The sequence below is a fragment of the Melospiza melodia genome, chromosome 11, assembly GCF_035770615.1.
Source record: "Melospiza melodia melodia isolate bMelMel2 chromosome 11, bMelMel2.pri, whole genome shotgun sequence".
Classification (NCBI taxonomy): Eukaryota; Metazoa; Chordata; class Aves; order Passeriformes; family Passerellidae; genus Melospiza; species Melospiza melodia.
The window spans coordinates 21,384,263-21,400,799 of NC_086204.1; the positions used below are offsets into that span (position 1 = coordinate 21,384,263).

Consider the following 16,537-nt stretch of genomic DNA (forward strand, 5'->3'; position numbering starts at 1 on the left):
CATTAGTCTGACCTGAAAAAAAAATGCACTTTTCTATCAGGTTTTGAGTAACAAAATATTATTATGGTAAATTATGAAAGTGGGATAAACTGCAATGTAAGTTTATAAAACTGGTTTAACATAGTATAAGTTGGTATTTTTTTCTTAGTACAATAACTGATTTTGTATTAAAAGAAATATATCTGATATAATCTCTCTCAATTTTAATCAGCTTTAAGACATGGTGGCAAATAGCAAGTTCTTTGCTAAAGGTAGAAGAAAGAAAGGGATTAATAAAGGAATTTAAGGCAGGTATTATTTATCACAGTCTCTATTCTCTCCCATGTGTAAGGAAAGAATAGGACAGACAAAGAGAAATAAATATCCTCTAACTCTGGACAAATAGACCAAGAAGATCCCTTTCAGTCTTTGGTTCCTGTGAATGGTTCCCTGCTTCTCCATGAGTATGCTGGACACAGGGATGGCTGTTCAGATCAGGACAAAATTTTTACAGCCCTTCTCCTAGCTCATCCCACTATCAGTTGATAACAAAGAGCTCTTATTCCTCATCATAGTCGAGTGACTTGTAGTTATTTCAGCTGAATTAAAATGCAGATTTTAGCCTTTCCTTGGACTCAGGTTATTAAAAAAGTAGCAAAAGAACAGTTTCAATCCATCTGGCCTAAGCCACCCACTAAGATTTACATCAGAAAGGCCACTATTTAATTTTGAAATGAAAACTTCAACTTTTCCTCTCCACATCAGTAAATCTATGTCAGTTTGCAAGCTGGGAGGATAAGAGGGCAGCTAAGCACCTGTGCTGTTGGTGGGATGGATAAAGGAGAGAGAAGTCAACTGTAAAGGTTAAATGAAGCCAGGTGCTTGGATATGTATCCAACTGCTTGCTTTATTCCTGTGGAAGCTGGGGAAGTCCCATGTATTATAACATCCTTTTTCATACACTGAAGAACTTCTTTGAAGGACGATATTTGGGACCTAGGGAGTGAATTTTAAATGAAAAAATGTGGTACATTTGTGGACAAAGGAGTGATCCAGCAGTATGTGGAGTTCTTTGATGCCTCCTGTGTTACCATGTGAGGATTGCTAATTGCAGCAAAAAATTTTGTTCTTTGCAGTGAAAATAGTCCAATTCAGCTTTGTCAGTTCTAAAGGAGCTTGGAGTGAGTTACTGTTTTTCTTTAGCTAGACATTATCAGATTTCAGTGCAGATGTTATTCCCAGCTGTCACACCATTTACCTGGCAGGACTTATTGCAGCAGTCAGTCATCAGTGCTCTGAAATGCCTCCTTAGAATAGATTGCAGACTGGGCAAAAATAAGTGTGTATCAGAAATTCCTGATTAGAACCAGATAGGGATTCACCTGATGGTGATACTTGAGTGGTGTCTGAAAGGATCTTCATGGTGGCAGGGTTAGGAGTTATGCCTCCATATGTAATCAGTGAACATAGACAGAAAAACCCTCTGGAACTTCTTGTGGAGAATACTGCCTGTCCATGGGCAGTACAAGGAGGCCTGAGATCCTACCTGAGGTTTTCCAAGATTCAGCTGTGTTTATAAGCACAGTGCATCCTGCCTGGGAGGGGCTTTGGGCTGTGGAGTCTGCACCTTTGGGTGCTGTAGCTGCCTGAGCTCTCCCTGCCCCATTGCCCTCACTGCCCTGGGCCTTGGTGGTGCTGGCTCTGTCACTGTGGCTCCATCAGCAGCTCACACTCTGGCCCTTTGCTGGACACCTGAGTTCATTTCCCTTGGGGAAAATGGTTTGGGTTATTTCCTGTCTAGATACTAAGTAGGGCTCCCAAGTTTTGAGAGTATTAGCAAAGTAAGCAGCAAAACAGTGAACCCAGCAGCTGGGTATGGGAAAAACCCCGCCAAAGAGTGGCACAGTGACATTTGAAACAACCGCAGACACCTCCTCACCCTAAAGAAAACAGATGAAAATATGTAAAACTTGCTTTCTTTGCAGAATATTGGTAGTACTCTGTTACCTATAGAGCTGCATGCTTTTGCTCTGTATAAGGTCATCTGCCCCAAAGAGACACAACACCTTAAAGTTTAAATACTCCCCACAGAAGAAGTGAGTGGTGTATGAATGTGCCATCAGCAACAGAGGAAAGAGCAAGGGATCAGGCTGGCTGGGAGCATTGTACTCAGGTCTAGTTCCTCAAAGTCAGGCAACAAAGAGTTTATAAACCATGGGAAAAGACTTCATCTGCTGTATTCATTGTGGTGGTGCTGATTCTTAAATTGCTTTGCCTTTAATATTTTATTCCTGATGATAAAATAAGTATTTTTGCTAAAAATGCTTAAGAATGTATTTCTCTAGATTTTGCATATGATTTTCAGATTGTACAGAGATTTTTATTCTACTAAAAGTTTTTCGATGTAAAATGCTTACCCAGGTTAAAAAAGACAAATCCAACATTCCTACATGGCAAAATTTGCAGTATATTGAACAACACCAAGTTCAGGAATGCTGCAATAATTCAAGCAGGCAATCCTGTGCCATCAGAAGCTGCTGTTTGATGTCAGCAAGATTTGTATTCCAAGTTACATGAAATTTCCTCAGCTTTGGGTTTTTAGTTTTGAATAGAAATTCTGAAAACTTTAATGTCATGAAAGTCATCATGGCTGTTCATGTCAAAGCAGTTTGCTTTTTCAAGCAAAAAAACTTTGTTCCTGAGAAATGTTTTAACAAAAGCACAGCTAAATACGTAGCATCTCCTTAGAAATCAGTGTCCCCAAGAGCAAAGCTGTGTGACTGCTTGAGTGTTTTCAGAGTGGGATGCACTTCCACTGCAGAAACTCCTTGGAGCCCGTGGTGCTGAGCCTTGTCCCAGCCCAGCCTCTTCCTTTGTGCTGGCATTGCAAGGCAGCTCACCCTCCTGATGGACCAGTTTGGGGAATTAAAGAGGTGCAGATTGATCCTATGGGATTTTTTTCTGAGAATTATTAGTGGCTTATTTCCCTGTGCAGCCTCCCTGCAGGTGAGTGGTGTAAGCTCTGGGCTGGGGTTGGAAAATGAGACCAGTTTCAGTTTGTTTAAACTGATGAGGAGCTTCATCATCTCTTTCAGCACAGCCTTGCAGAACCCAACTAACACATCAAAGGAGCAATGGGCCGTTAAAATATTAATGCTTACTTTGTTACTCTAAATGTGCAACAACAATATTCTTCACTTTCCTTTTCCAAAGCCTCCAACCCTATTTAGATCACAGGAGTTGATATGCAGCAATGGTTTGCATTATATTCAATGATAGAATTTATGTAACTTCTAATTAAGCTGTCGTCGCTTGGTACAAACCTCCGTAAGTGTTTGTGATGAAGAACTGCAAGAATTAAGATTTGCTGCTGTAGCAGCTGCTACAGGGAGCTCCTGCCCAGCAGTGATTGCTGTGTCACCAACACACAGGAGTGCAAGTGGGAGTCTGAGTGGGAATCTGTGACAGTGTCTCCTCTCTGGTTGCCCTGCAGGCTGAACTCGGCTCCAGTGAAGGGCTTTGAAAAGGATGTGGGTGGCAAGACAACACTCCGGATCACATATCCCGAAGGTGCAATCCAGAAAATGGAGCAGTATGAGAAGGATTCCCTGTTTGTCCTGGCAGGATTCAAATGGCAGGATTTCAAGTGGCTGAAATACATTGTTTACAAGGAGAAAGTGGTAAGAACGCTGTCAGCTGACACTGTGAAGGTCACCCAATTAATAATGATGGGGGAGACATTGTGTCACCATCATATCTGCCACATTTTGGTCTAAGGAGAGTTCCATTCTGTGTCCTGCTGCATTTAAGTGAAGACTTTCTTTACCTACAAGGACTTTAGCTTTAATTAAGTATGTTTTACAAAGACATCTCTGTACTCTGTTGCATCACAGATGAGGCTTGTATTCAAGATTGTTAGTGTGTACTATGAACAATTAAATTAATTTTTAGTTACCTTAAAGAGTACTTAAAAGGACCAGCTTTTGTGTGAATTTTATGGACTCTTAGGATTTAAGAGCAGAGGAAGGAAGAGAGCAATGGGAAAGGGAAGAAATGGGAGTTTGGGAACAAGGATGTGATATCACAGGAGGGGAGGAGGAGACAGCAGCAGCACAACTTGTTGGAAAGGCTACAATCAGACTAAATGTGACTTTCTGAATTGCACAAGCCATTATATTTTGTTCAGTTACTGAGATTCATGATTTGTGTTTGGTCAAAGTATCATCCAGAGCAGTATCAAGTCTCATTTTAAAACACTGAAATGGTGGATACACTGCCTTCCCCATGTAAAAATTTTACCCCCTTATTTGCATGAGTGCCCTTCTGAGGCACCATGGACCTGTTAATAGTCAGGGTTGCTCTCTTTAATTCACCTACCCAGAACAGAATCAGGTTATGATCAATGACTTCTCATTCAGTGGATAATTTGTCTGTCAGGAAATTCCAAATAAATAATGCGTATAGTTCTTGTTTTACAGATCTTTTATATATACATATATGTATCTGTTTTCAAATGTTGCTTAATGACTTTTCAGCAAATAAGAAGACAACTGGATCAGCATTCAGGGCATGGCATATTATATTGTGTGTTTAGAGACAGAGAGAGGAGGTTGGCAGCTCACCACATACATAACTAAACAGTCTGGGAATATCATGGTATACAGTTGTTACACAGAGGGCCTTAAGGGCTCATACTTTGCTCTTGTCTAACACTGGCACCAACTTGCAATTATTTTCTTGCTACCAGACAGATGAAGTTACCTGTCAACCTCTGGGCAAGCACAAGTGGGCTTTCGTAACATGAATAATTGAGTCAAAAGTAATTTTCTTTGCTTTATGTCAGCCTCCTGTTCCTCATTCAGGGAAAGGGAAAGCCCTGGCAGTAGTGTCAGTGCCCTGCAACCCAAATGCAGTTGCAGGGACTCCTAGTGTTTGGCTTGAAGCTCAAAGGATGAGTTGGTTTGCTTCAAAACAAATTTAATTTTTGCCTGATGCTTGCAGTCAAGTCATCATCAGTAGATTCTTGTGTGGTATCCCCTGTTCTTGGAAAGGTGCAGAAAATAGTCTGTTAAAACCTGCTAGGCTGGGGAGACTGATTGCAGTTCTCTTAGCTGTGTGCATCAGTGCCCATATTGGCAGAGAGCAGAAAGAGCTTCAGCTTTGTGCATTAATTCTTCTGATTGGCTCCTTACCCTTCAGTTCTTCAGAATAAACACCCTGAGGTTTTTTCAGTTTTTTTGGGTGATGTTTTCCAGATCTCTTAATTCCTCTTTTGAATGTTTGTAGTAAATTCATCTTTTTCTCAAAGAGCAGTGCCCAAAAATGTACAGACTACAGCAAAAAGGAGGAGCAAACAGGTAATTCATTAACCTCACAGTTCTCATTCTTTATGCATCCACTGCTTCTGTGGCCTTTTCCACAATGGCATGGAACTGAAGGTGAATGTTGGGTTCCTGCAGACCCCAGGTCTCAGGAAGAATTGGAGAGCAGCCACTTCCCCCACTCCACACCCTGTGCTGGTGCCGTTGGCTCCTCATGCCAAAGAGCAGCACTGTGCACTTGTCCCTCCTGATCCTTCCTTCCAGAACACTCCTCCAGTTTGCCAAGTTCCTTTGGCAGGCTTCCCAGCATACGTGCCATTCTTTCCAGATTCATGTCCTCTGCAATTTAATAAACATACTTTTCACTTCATCATCCAGGTTGGTAATGAAAACACTAAACAATGTTGGTTCCTAGGCAGACCCCAAAGTATTAACACCCTTCCATTCCTAGAGAGAGCCCACTGAGCCTCCTGGTTAGTTTTTTGGCCACTTCTGAACTTGTATTACGCTTGTATCATCAATAATGCTTTTGGCATGTTTGTGAAAGTGATCTGTCAGAAGTTTTACTGAATTCCAGTTCATGTCTTACTTCTCCCATGAGATAATTTTTTTGTCTGTATAAAGAATTTTTTAAAAAATAATTCTCTCTTGACAAATCCACCTGGGCTGCTACTCAGTCTGTTTTGTTGTTTTGTTTTGGTTTTTTTCAGGTGCTTACAAATAATTAATCCTGCTATTCTGGGAATTGAAATCATAATTCAACTCTCTTCCCTTTTTTGCCTTATTAAGTCTAGGCACTACTTCTGTCCATTTTCCAATCCCCTACCTTTTTTTTGGGTTTTGATACCCCAAAGGGAATCAATGCTAGTTCTTGAGACTGCTGAGCCAGTTCATTGAGTACTTTAGGATGCAGCCCAGGTGGCTGGAAAACATCTGTCTTGTGCTCTCATCTGATTTCTCTCTACTTGAGGCTGAGATCTTGCTGTCACTGGCTTTAGCTGCAGGCAGGTGGCTCACACAGCTGCATTTTCAGGAGGAAACCAATGCAGAAAGTGCTGTCCCAATGGAGGATGAGCAGTGCTATGGGAATAGCACGTAGGCGTCTGTTTGTTCTGGTAGTGAGTGTTGGTATTTTCATCAGTGTGTGGTAGGTTCAAAATGACAAATGCTCTCTTGTGTGTCAAGAGTTTGTTTCTCTCTCAGCTGATTTTCCAGAGAAAGGGGAGTTTCTTCCTTTCCTGGATTTATGTAGAGGCACTTGCATGACCTGAGAGCTCTGTATGCCACTACTGCTTATTCCTTATCTGACATGTGCATCTGCAAGACTTCGTGCAGACACACTGCAAACCAGTGGTTACAGTCAGGACTCTGGCCTCAGGATGGAGAAAAGGAAAATGGAAGCATTCTGCTAAAGAACAGAACTGCTGTGGAAGTTGATGCATTCCTCAAAAAAATGGGCTGATCTCTGTCCTCTGATGTTTCCTTTGTCTGTGACTGTTGGTGGCAACTGCATCTGTCCATGGTACAGTCACAGATGGGTAATGAGACCTTCTGAATTCCTTCAGGCACCTGGAGCAGCTTGGACTTGCTTGACCAGGTACTGGGATCCTTGCTTAGTCCTCTCTTGAGTAAGTGAAATCAAAGGGAGCTGAGTGGAGAAAGAGTAAATGAAAGGCGAGTGGCTATTTATTGCTGGGTCAGTGGTCAGATCAGCTTATTCTCCCTGCAGCTGAGAGGGATTTGCTCTGTGTTGTGTTGGTCTTTTGGCAGCACTTGCATACTGAGAAAGGGATAAGTGCTGTGTAGAGAGGAGGATTTTCAGGAGATGTTTTAAGGAAAAAGAATTAATGTGATGCAGAAGCATTAGCAGAATAGTGAGGCAGGGGATTTTATGTGTTACATACAGTCTGGTGCAACAGCCTCCCTGATATTTGTTTGGTGCCTTAGTGCCCTGGAGACACTGTAGAAGGAGGAGCAGTGGAATTTGGACATAAGGAAATGTAAAAGCTCAACTACTTTTTATTTCACACTAAACCAGAAAAATCTGGAAGCAAGTAAAAACTTGAGAGAAAACATTAATGTAGAAAGGACAGGTTTGGCTTAATGTTCACTGTCAACAGCAAAACAAACATAGTCTCCCTCACAGAGTTCTGGCTACACTGGCACTCCAGATTGAAGTCTTGTAGGAAGATAGAGCATAATGTATCAGCAGAGAAGGTAGACCTGCCTTTAAGAAGGGGAAGGGTGAGTGAATCCAAGTGACTAAAACACTGGTAACCTGATTTCAGTCATTTGACAAGCATTGGAATAACTAAAAGAGAAAATCATAGCACTGGTTGCAGCTAGAAGTAGTATGGGATGGAGAAAGGTGGCATGGTTAGCAGAGGGGAGTATTGCACCATGCTGACCTAATTAGTCAGTGTCCAAGTGGAAAGGAAGTGGGCTGGAGTCCCAGAGCCTGCAGTTCCATGAACTCATGGCTGTTGCAGAAGGGTCACAGATGTAAGCTGTTCGTGCCTCTGTGGTGGCTGGTCTGGCTGTGCTGACTTGGAATCACTGCTGTAAGAGCCTGTGATGCTTCCAGGCACCCCTTTGCTGATGAAACCACTGCTGCCACTGCATCACCAGAGGGGGATTACTCATGGACAGTCACTCAGAACAGTTAAACTTTCTCCTGGACTGTTATTTTTGCCAAGAGACATAATCTACATAGATTGTAACCCACTCCAATGCTTCCCAGTGCTTGTACTCCTGCATCTGCCTGGGCCTTTCAGTGACAGAAACTCTTTCTGAATACACAAAGTACCAGAGGAATTGCAGAGGGATAGAGGCTTGGTCATATGTTGCTTTTTAAAATAATGGTCAAAAGCTGAAAGTTTCTCTGCTGCATGGAGAGTAGATGCTTCCTGAAACAAACAGGACTTTACAAGCTCCAGATATGCAAAGCAGCCGTCTCAGCCTGGTGCTGAGGCCAGTTCCAGGGTGGTTTCTTGGCTGTCATTAGTCAATTAGAGGGAGCTCTCTGGCTTGCTCACATCCCTGCACATCTGGCACATGGCAATGAAGCTGCCAAGTGAGGGCAAAGGTGCCTCTCAAAATTGGCAGCTCACGAGCTTCCCGCTCATGTGTTAATGAGCCTGTGGATGATTCCACTGGGAATCTCTGCAGCCTTTGCCAGGAGGAGTCACTTGTGCAGAAAGTGCCTGTGGCACCCAGAAGTTCTCTTTGATAGTGAAAGTCACAGGAGCAAGTGAGCACCTGCCTGTGAGTGAGGCCAGGCTGGGCTGTCTGTCCCTTGCAGGGACATGTCTCTGACCACTGGCACACAGCAGTGGTGCCCAGCAGCCACCATCCTCCAGCAGTGGGCATGACAATGACCCCTGCTCCTGTGTCACAGCATGTGGCTGCTGCTTCAGAGACCTTGTGGATGGTTTTATTTAACTTTTTATTGGGGAACTACATTACTCTATTAACCCAAGAGCACACTCCTAGTTGTGGTAGAATGTGTGCTATGATACCTTCCTGCACAATCAGTGAGTGTTGCTGTGCTGCAGCCAAGGCCAGACTGCTGCCAGCACTTGTGCTGTCTGCTGAGCTTTTGTTTAGAGCTCCTCTTCCTCCATCAGTTAATGGCCTTGTCATGCTGCATGTTTGCTGGGGCAGCCTGTTAATGTCACAGCCCTGCAGTTCACTGTGGATTCCTGAGATTATGAAACAGCCTTACCTGTGGGCTGGTTTACATCCTGAAACAAACCTGAGGAGCCATCATGCTCCTCCTGTCATCTTCAGGAAAGCAGTGAGGCTGTGAATCTGTGGTTGCTCTCCCATCCCAAGGAAAGCTTCATTCACATGCCTGTATTTTTAGCTTGTTTGGAACTTGAGCCCAGCACTTGAGCAGGTGGTTTCTCTGGGTCTGCATTAGGGAAGGAGAATCTGCTTTTTCCAATGCTGTCCATTGACTTTGGTGACAAATTGAGTGGCCACTGCTACTGGCAGATTCACTCCAGAGTTTGCTTTTGAATTGCAAATATTTTCATTCCATTTTCTCCTCCAAAGGGCTTGTTGCTTTAAATGTCTTGTGTACAGTGGGTCTTTTCATGGATTGTGAGAAAGACATGTGGGATGAGTCTTGGGACAGCATTCTGGTTTGGTGGAGCTGTAAACCCACTGCAAGTTTTCTTAATGCATTGTGAATGCAGAGCTTGGTAACAGGTTTGTGGTGCCTCATCCTGTGCTGAAACACAGCTTCAGCCCCTCTGCTTAGAGATGTGCCAGGGTGGGCATTGCCTTGTGTCCTTTCTGGTAAGATTGTTTTGACATCATTGTTTGGGTTTTAAGGTTTTGATCTCTCTGGCTCTGTAGAAGGCTAGTCCATACTGCCTGGGGGGCTGTGCTGCCATGGTCAGGAGCTGTTTCACCATTGGAGGCATTGGCGGGAATGGCCCAAGAGAGCCATGGAGGACTTGCTTATGAAAAAGAAAATCCTTTCTGTGACTGGCCTAGGAGATCAGAGCGATTTCCAGAAGATTTAAGGAGAAGTATGAGCACTGGTGCCCTATGAGAGAAGGTAAGCCAGTTTCTTCTAGTCATGGTTAGAAGAGAGGCTGGAAAATATGGAGATGTGCCATATAAAACGTTGTCCCTGTTGACCAAGAAAAGGAGAAAAGTTTAGTTGTGTATTTTGTGATTTTAACAAGCTTTCAGGTAGCACTGTGGTGAGGGCCCAGTTTGCAATGTGGGCCTTGGGGGAGACATCCTGGCCAGATTCCCAAGGGAAGGTTGTTGGTATGGGAGGTGCAGGCTGGAGCCTGCCCTTCATACATACCTGCCTGCAGCAGCGTGATGAGATTAGGCAGGTCACTGCATAGCTGAGAGCTGCTCCTAGCCAGGCATGCACAGTGTGGCTGTGAGAGCCCTGCCAAGCATCAGCTGGTGGCAGGGGCTGCTCTGGTGCCTTTGCAATGTGCCTTCATGGCATTCAATGGTGCCACGTCGATGTGTCCTGGACAATGAAACTTGTCCACCTGGATTGGGTAGCCATTAATATCTACAGTCTGTAACCATTCACTTAAGCTCATCGGGCAGATGAAGAAATTAAAAAATAGCCATGACCACACTATTTCCTGGATTAAAAAAATCCAGGTGTCAAAAGTTTGCTAAGTGTCTATACTTGTAGGAATGACATCATTGATGACTCAATTTTTAGACAGTTTTTCTTTAAAATTAAAATGCAAATTGTTGGTGTGTCTGCCCTTCTAGTCTTTTCCACACTATGCATGGGTTTTGTCTTTTTTTTTTGTTGTTCCTTGCTTTGCTTGCTGTTACCTAACACAAGTCATCCTTGCCCTATACTTTTATTAATGGAGGAGAAGCATTTAGCCATGCTAGGCATCAGCAGTCCTTAAGGAACCTTTATCCCACATCTGCCAAGACAGCATCATCTTCATTTCTGACTCAGTAATCCCAGCTGTAACGTGAAAACCAGAGAGCTCCAGTCAGATTTTTATTTCTTTAGTTTCTATTCCTGTACATCATTCTTAAATGAAGAGACCCAAACAAGATTTAGCCCTGAAAAGACTGTATCATTGCCCTAGTAAGACATCCTTTCTGGGATTGCCTACACATCCTGATTTAGCCTGAGACAATTTCTTCCTAATATTGTCACCATCTAATCTCTTCTGATGTCTGTGGCCATACAACTGACAGCTGCTGCTCTCTCATTAGATATTTGATCATTCCTTCCTTCTCAACCAAAGTCAAAAAAGATGGGCAATTTAGAGTTGCAGTTTTTCCACATCTTCAAAAGTCAGTGTGAGGGCCAGCTGAAGAGCAAGTGCAGATGTCTTGAAAAGGCACCAGGAGGGTGCTCATGTTGCACTCGCTCTGTTTGGCAGGCTCTGGCAATATTCAGACACCAGTTTATGCAAATCCCAGTAGGTGCATTTCAAGGTCACAGTGCCTGTAGACTCAGCTTGCCTGCCTTGACTGGGACAGCTGAGCCAATGTAAAGAAAGAAATTCCAAATCTGATGGTGATCTTAATGAAACACACACAATTCCATTAACAGCAGAGCTAACACAACTGCCTGATTGCCTGTGGATATGTGTTGTGCTCTCTTTTGCACCCCAGTGCTCTCGGATGCTTGCATGGCCTCACCTCCAGCTGGCCTCTCCAGCAGCAGGGTGTGTGTCTGTAGTTCAACCACCAGTGCAGCCCATGAGGGTGTTGCTTGGCCCACATGTGCAGCAGATGTTCCTCCATGCAGCAAATCCAGCACATGGGAGAAGTGCCAGGACAGTGCCAGCAGTGAAACTGAGATGTCACCCAGAGGGTATTGGCCATTCGTGCAAGTGCTGGTAGAATGAAGATGTTCTGTGTTAACACTTCACTACAGGAATCATTTGAAGTCTGCAAAGCCTCCCTTAGGCTGAGAGATTTGAGTTCAATTTATTTAGTTACAGAGTTCAATTTATTTAGCTTATGCATGGGATTTTGGGGGGATTTACTTGTAGTCTCTCTCTCTACCTAGAGGGAACATTTTTTCTCACAAGAGTTTTTAATTTTGTAGGAAGAAGCATATCTGAAGCTAGGCAAACGACCAAAAAAGGCAGCACATTTATATCAGTATGAGTATTTTTGCTACAGCTGCCCTACAGGCTTGATGAATTTGCTCTTGATTTCTTGAAATCAAGGCTGGATATCTTGGTCAAGTTCCACTCAAACAGTGTGAGAGTGAAGGACTGGAAGGAGAAGTTGCTGATGGAGGAGCACTGCTCCCTGCTATGCAGAATATCCACAAGGATTTCAGCAGGGTTTCTCTCAGCCTCTCAAGCCCTGCTGAGAAGAAATAGCAGAATGTGGTGGCTAGAAGCTCAACTAGATAAAATCAGTCTTAACACACGTAATTTCCTAGAAATCTGTCCCTACTATTGTCAGGTGACATACTTGCAGAAGAGAGCACTGACTGCTGACATCTTTTTGCTGTAATGCAGACTTAATCCAGTATCTGGGAAAATTCTGTGTGCTGGGAGTACAAAGAACAGGGCTGCACTTGTGTTGCCTTCCCACCCTCCTGTTCTGTGACTCTGGGACCCCCTGTCCTCACTTTCTATGACCCATTTGTTGACTAAGGGGAGCAGGATAGCAAGCCAGTAATACACCTGACAGCTTGTCATGGAAGTAAGTTATTTGCTTTATCCAGTTGTCTGTAAAGGTCACAGCAAATTTTTCTCTTCTTGGGGCACAATTAGCCAGATCTGTTTCTGCATCCAGAGGGAGAAGGCTTTGTGGAGTCTCTGAGGTGAGCAGTCTCCAGCATAACAGAATCCCCCAGAAGAGCTCTTTGGAGAGCCTTGCAACAACACAGGATGCTGTAAGTTCACCAGTGTGGGGTATGAAGGCTCACAGAGGAGGGAAAAACACTGATTTGATTTTGTAAATAAAATCACATGCTTTCTGTCAGTGGCCGAAAAGAGACTCCCCTTTCACAGCTCCAGGAATTTTGCTATCTGCATTTTTTATTTAAAATGAGGAGGGGGGAGAAAGTCTGAACGGTAAATATTTATCCAAGATGTGTGGTTGTTAATATGATCCAGTCTTCAGTCATTTTGAATGGTGTCATGATGACAGATGTTAATTCAGAAAGGAATAGATTGGACGATTTATGCCTGAAACACATGTGTTCCTTGGCAGGCTCCATGGATTACTTGCATAGTTAGAGCTGTCTGAGCAATTTGTAACATTTTCTCTGCCTCGAAGCACCGAGGGCTCCAGGACAGGGGGTTGACCTTTATATTCAGTCTGCTATAATAAACAGAGGTAGCTAAACTCCCCGTGTGCTTTTATCTTCCTAAATTTATCTCTCCCCCTGTGCTCCAGCTGTGTGTGGTGCTTCTGGTTCTACCCAAGGGGAATGGCAGTTCTTTCTGCAGCAGAGCAGGATGCTCCTGTGTGTGAATCCCTGACCTCCTTCCCCTCCTCAGAGCAGCACCCCTGCCTCAGCACTCACAGCTATTTAATGCCAACACTTGTCCTGACAGCAGAAGTGAAAATAGACCAAGCCACGTGAAGGCAGTAAGCAAGAGGGATTCAGGAAAGACCTGACTTTTTTTTTTGGTAGTATTTCTATTCTTGCAGTTGTTATTTTATGCCATGTGTCTGAGGGTGTTTCTTCTCTTCTTAATTAAGACAGGATTGTAAAACTGTTAGTGTCTTAATTTTTATTTGTTTATTTAGTCAGAGGCATAAAATTGGAGGAAAATGGCCAAATTGTTGGGTGCACAAGAGCTTGGTAGGTCTACTTGGAAGTTCCTCTCATCTTGACCATCTCTTGTATTCTGACCATTTTTGATTATATGAACTTTGTCCACAACTGACAGGGTCAGAAAATACAGATCCTGGCCCAAGCCATCAGCACTTCTGCAATTTGGAAAAAAAAACTCTTTAACTGTAAATGTTCTGTTTTGATTATGGTTTATTTAAATTCTAATCTTTTAAGAATATTAAATAATCTTACTTAAAACTCTTCTTCTGTAAAACACTAATTATTAATGCAAGTCTAGAAAACAAAGTAGGGCAGGAGCTTCCTGGCATCTTCCCAGTTTCTTGTTATTTTGACCTTTCTGCCTTCTCCTCTTAGAGGACACTGAATAATTTGTATATGTTCTATATGAACACTCAGTGAGTATACAAATGATTTGGCTTCTCATTTCAGCAAAGATGCCAAAATAGGAGAAGACAGATTTTCTGTGTACTCTTGCTGTAAAAACAATGTAAAAATTTCCCTGGAGTCTCACTTTGAGATAACTTCAGAAAGCAATGAGGGCTTTTAGGCCATAATTCTTCCTGTGGTGATCCTTTAGCTTTTTTTTTGTTGTAATGTGCCAAGAATTTAGTCTAAATATATGTTGTTTAATGAGTTGCTGTTTGTATTCAAACTCGTGAACCAGTTCAGCTCCCCAAAAAAGACCTTGCTGATGGATGTCCTGGGATGCCCTTGTGCTTTGTCACCCAAGCCTGCAAAGACAGCTTTTTAAAATTTTTTTTCAATTTTTTTCTTCTGAGCAGGCATATGGTTGTAAGTGGAGCAGGTAGCTGGGCTTGTAGTTGGGATCATAGTTGGGATCACCTCATATTTTCTGTTATAAGTGATGGGGAAAATGCTTTATCATTTTTATCATTTTTACAATGGCATCTTTGAGCTGATCTTTTCTGTGCCACATGTTTGGCACAGCTGGAAATTCCAGCTGAAATTACTCAGCTGTCTCAAGATGAGGCTACTGAAAATGTACAATTTAAAAAAAAATGTTAAAAAATAAAAAAAATATTTAAAAAAACCTTCCCACCCTATTTTGCAGAGGTTGTCCAGTTCTCCAGCCTGGTGTGGCTGCTGCTGTTCTGTGAAATGCCAGGGCTCAGTCTGATGTTCCATGGGGGTGTTAGATGCTCTCAGTCCTGTTGTGGGTCCCCTGTCCTGCCTGTCAGGTGTCCTCCCACAGTTAGCTGGGATAAAATATCTGCAGGAATGTAATAACCAAGTACGATTTTCTCATCAGTCACTTCCCCACAAAGAGTCTGGGGCAAAGGCAGCAGACCAGGGAGCAGGGAACATCTCCTGGGCTCTCAGGAACCCCTTTTCCTCCTCCCTGCCATCTAGGCAATGGGAAGGAGCAATGGCCTGCTCTGGGACATGGCAAGAGCAGGAGTGATGAGGACAGCAGAGAAAGGAAGGGTTTATAACTGGCAGGAAATTCCTAAAACACTGGCACTTTAAGACTTTTTAAAGTGCTGTATGATTACAGAAATCAAGCTGCCAGAAGTTTAAAAAAGCAAAAACAACATTGCATTTTCAATGTTAATTCAGTTCTCCTGTGCAGATGTTATCCTTAATTGCTTAATTATATCCTGGCTTGCTTGGAGCACAGCTGTCTATCTAGTGGAGAGGGGGAAGACTGAGATTTGGACTAATTTCTGTAATGTAAGGCATTCAGCCTTGTATGAGCAGTTGTAGGAGCTGCAGAACACGTGGATAGCAGAGAGGAAATGAGAGGAGGAAGATTGGTCTCCTGGTTACAGACACTGAGGGTTCCTCTTGAGGAGATGTTAAACACATTAAGTATTGCAGAGATGCTCTAAATGTGAAAGCATGGTTTGTAAAACCCTTAGATACATGGTGATATAAGAAAAATCTTGTGGAAAGATTGAAAAGTCAGTGTTCTCAACAGCAATCCTGAGCTGAAATTGCAACACAATCCTACTTCAGCAATTACTAACACATGGATCTGACCCTTTCAGCCCTGGTATCCTTTTAAATGTTATATGAGTATGACATTTAATAAACTATGTCATAAAAATAGTAACAAAGTAAAGGAGGTAGTCCCTTATGGAATAAAACACCCTAGATAATGTATATAATGATGATTTAGGGCCTATTCTTCCTCAGGATTTTTCTGAAACTCTACCACTTTAGATATTTTTTCATTGAAGGATAATTATTCAGAGACAAAAAAACCACAAAGCAAACTTAAGTTATCCAAATCCATTCCTTTCACTAAAAACTTGCATGTTTCCTAAGACATCTCAGAACAGGAATATTTCTTCAAATTTTGGCTCAAAATCCAGGTTGCATTTTGAACAAAGGAGTCTGTGGGACAGTCTATCCATCACCCCGTTTGTACAGAGAAGACACATCTCCTGACACGCCATATGTGAGCCATCTCTTATGCTTCAACTTCTGAAACAGCATTCATCAGAAAAATCTTCAGTTTTTCTGCAGCTCCTCTGACATGTTCTGAGTTCCATTTTCTTCACAGGACAATCTCTTTTTTGGTGGCATTTTGTTATCTTACAACTGTGAACCACGTTTTGCTCTCAGTTACGCGTATAAAACCATGAGAATACTTTTTTTTAAGAGGAATTCCTTTTCATTTACAACATGTCATAAAAATAGCTTTGCTCTCCTGACTCCTTAGAGCCGGTCTTGGCCTTGTGCTGTTTAATCCTGTGAATCAGAAGACAGCAGCTGGTATTAGAGCAGCCACACAGGAGGCCCATGTGTCTGTATTTGGGTTAGTTGTGGCACTAAGTTATGTAGGTCAGATGGAGCTGGAAATTCAGTGGGCCTGTTTGAATATGCTTGTCTCCTTATTCACGATATATGTTTTCAGGTAAACAGGGCAGAAACTTCCTGCCATCCATGGGAATGAGAGCACTGCTGAGTTACAGCAAGCTGGTGTGTG

The 16,537-nt window shown here is 42.8% G+C and overlaps 1 protein-coding gene across 8 annotated transcripts in view; it reads left to right on the forward strand.

The window, feature by feature from the left end:
- ST3GAL3 (ST3 beta-galactoside alpha-2,3-sialyltransferase 3) overlaps positions 1–16,537 on the forward strand; it is a 172,364-nt gene that overhangs the window by 126,006 nt on the left and 29,821 nt on the right. For all 8 annotated transcript variants that reach the window (XM_063165932.1, XM_063165931.1, XM_063165937.1 and 5 more), the window contains one exon: positions 3,473–3,659. In XM_063165932.1, the coding sequence (XP_063022002.1) occupies positions 3,473–3,659 (187 nt within the window). The remainder of the gene's footprint in view (positions 1–3,472; positions 3,660–16,537) is intronic.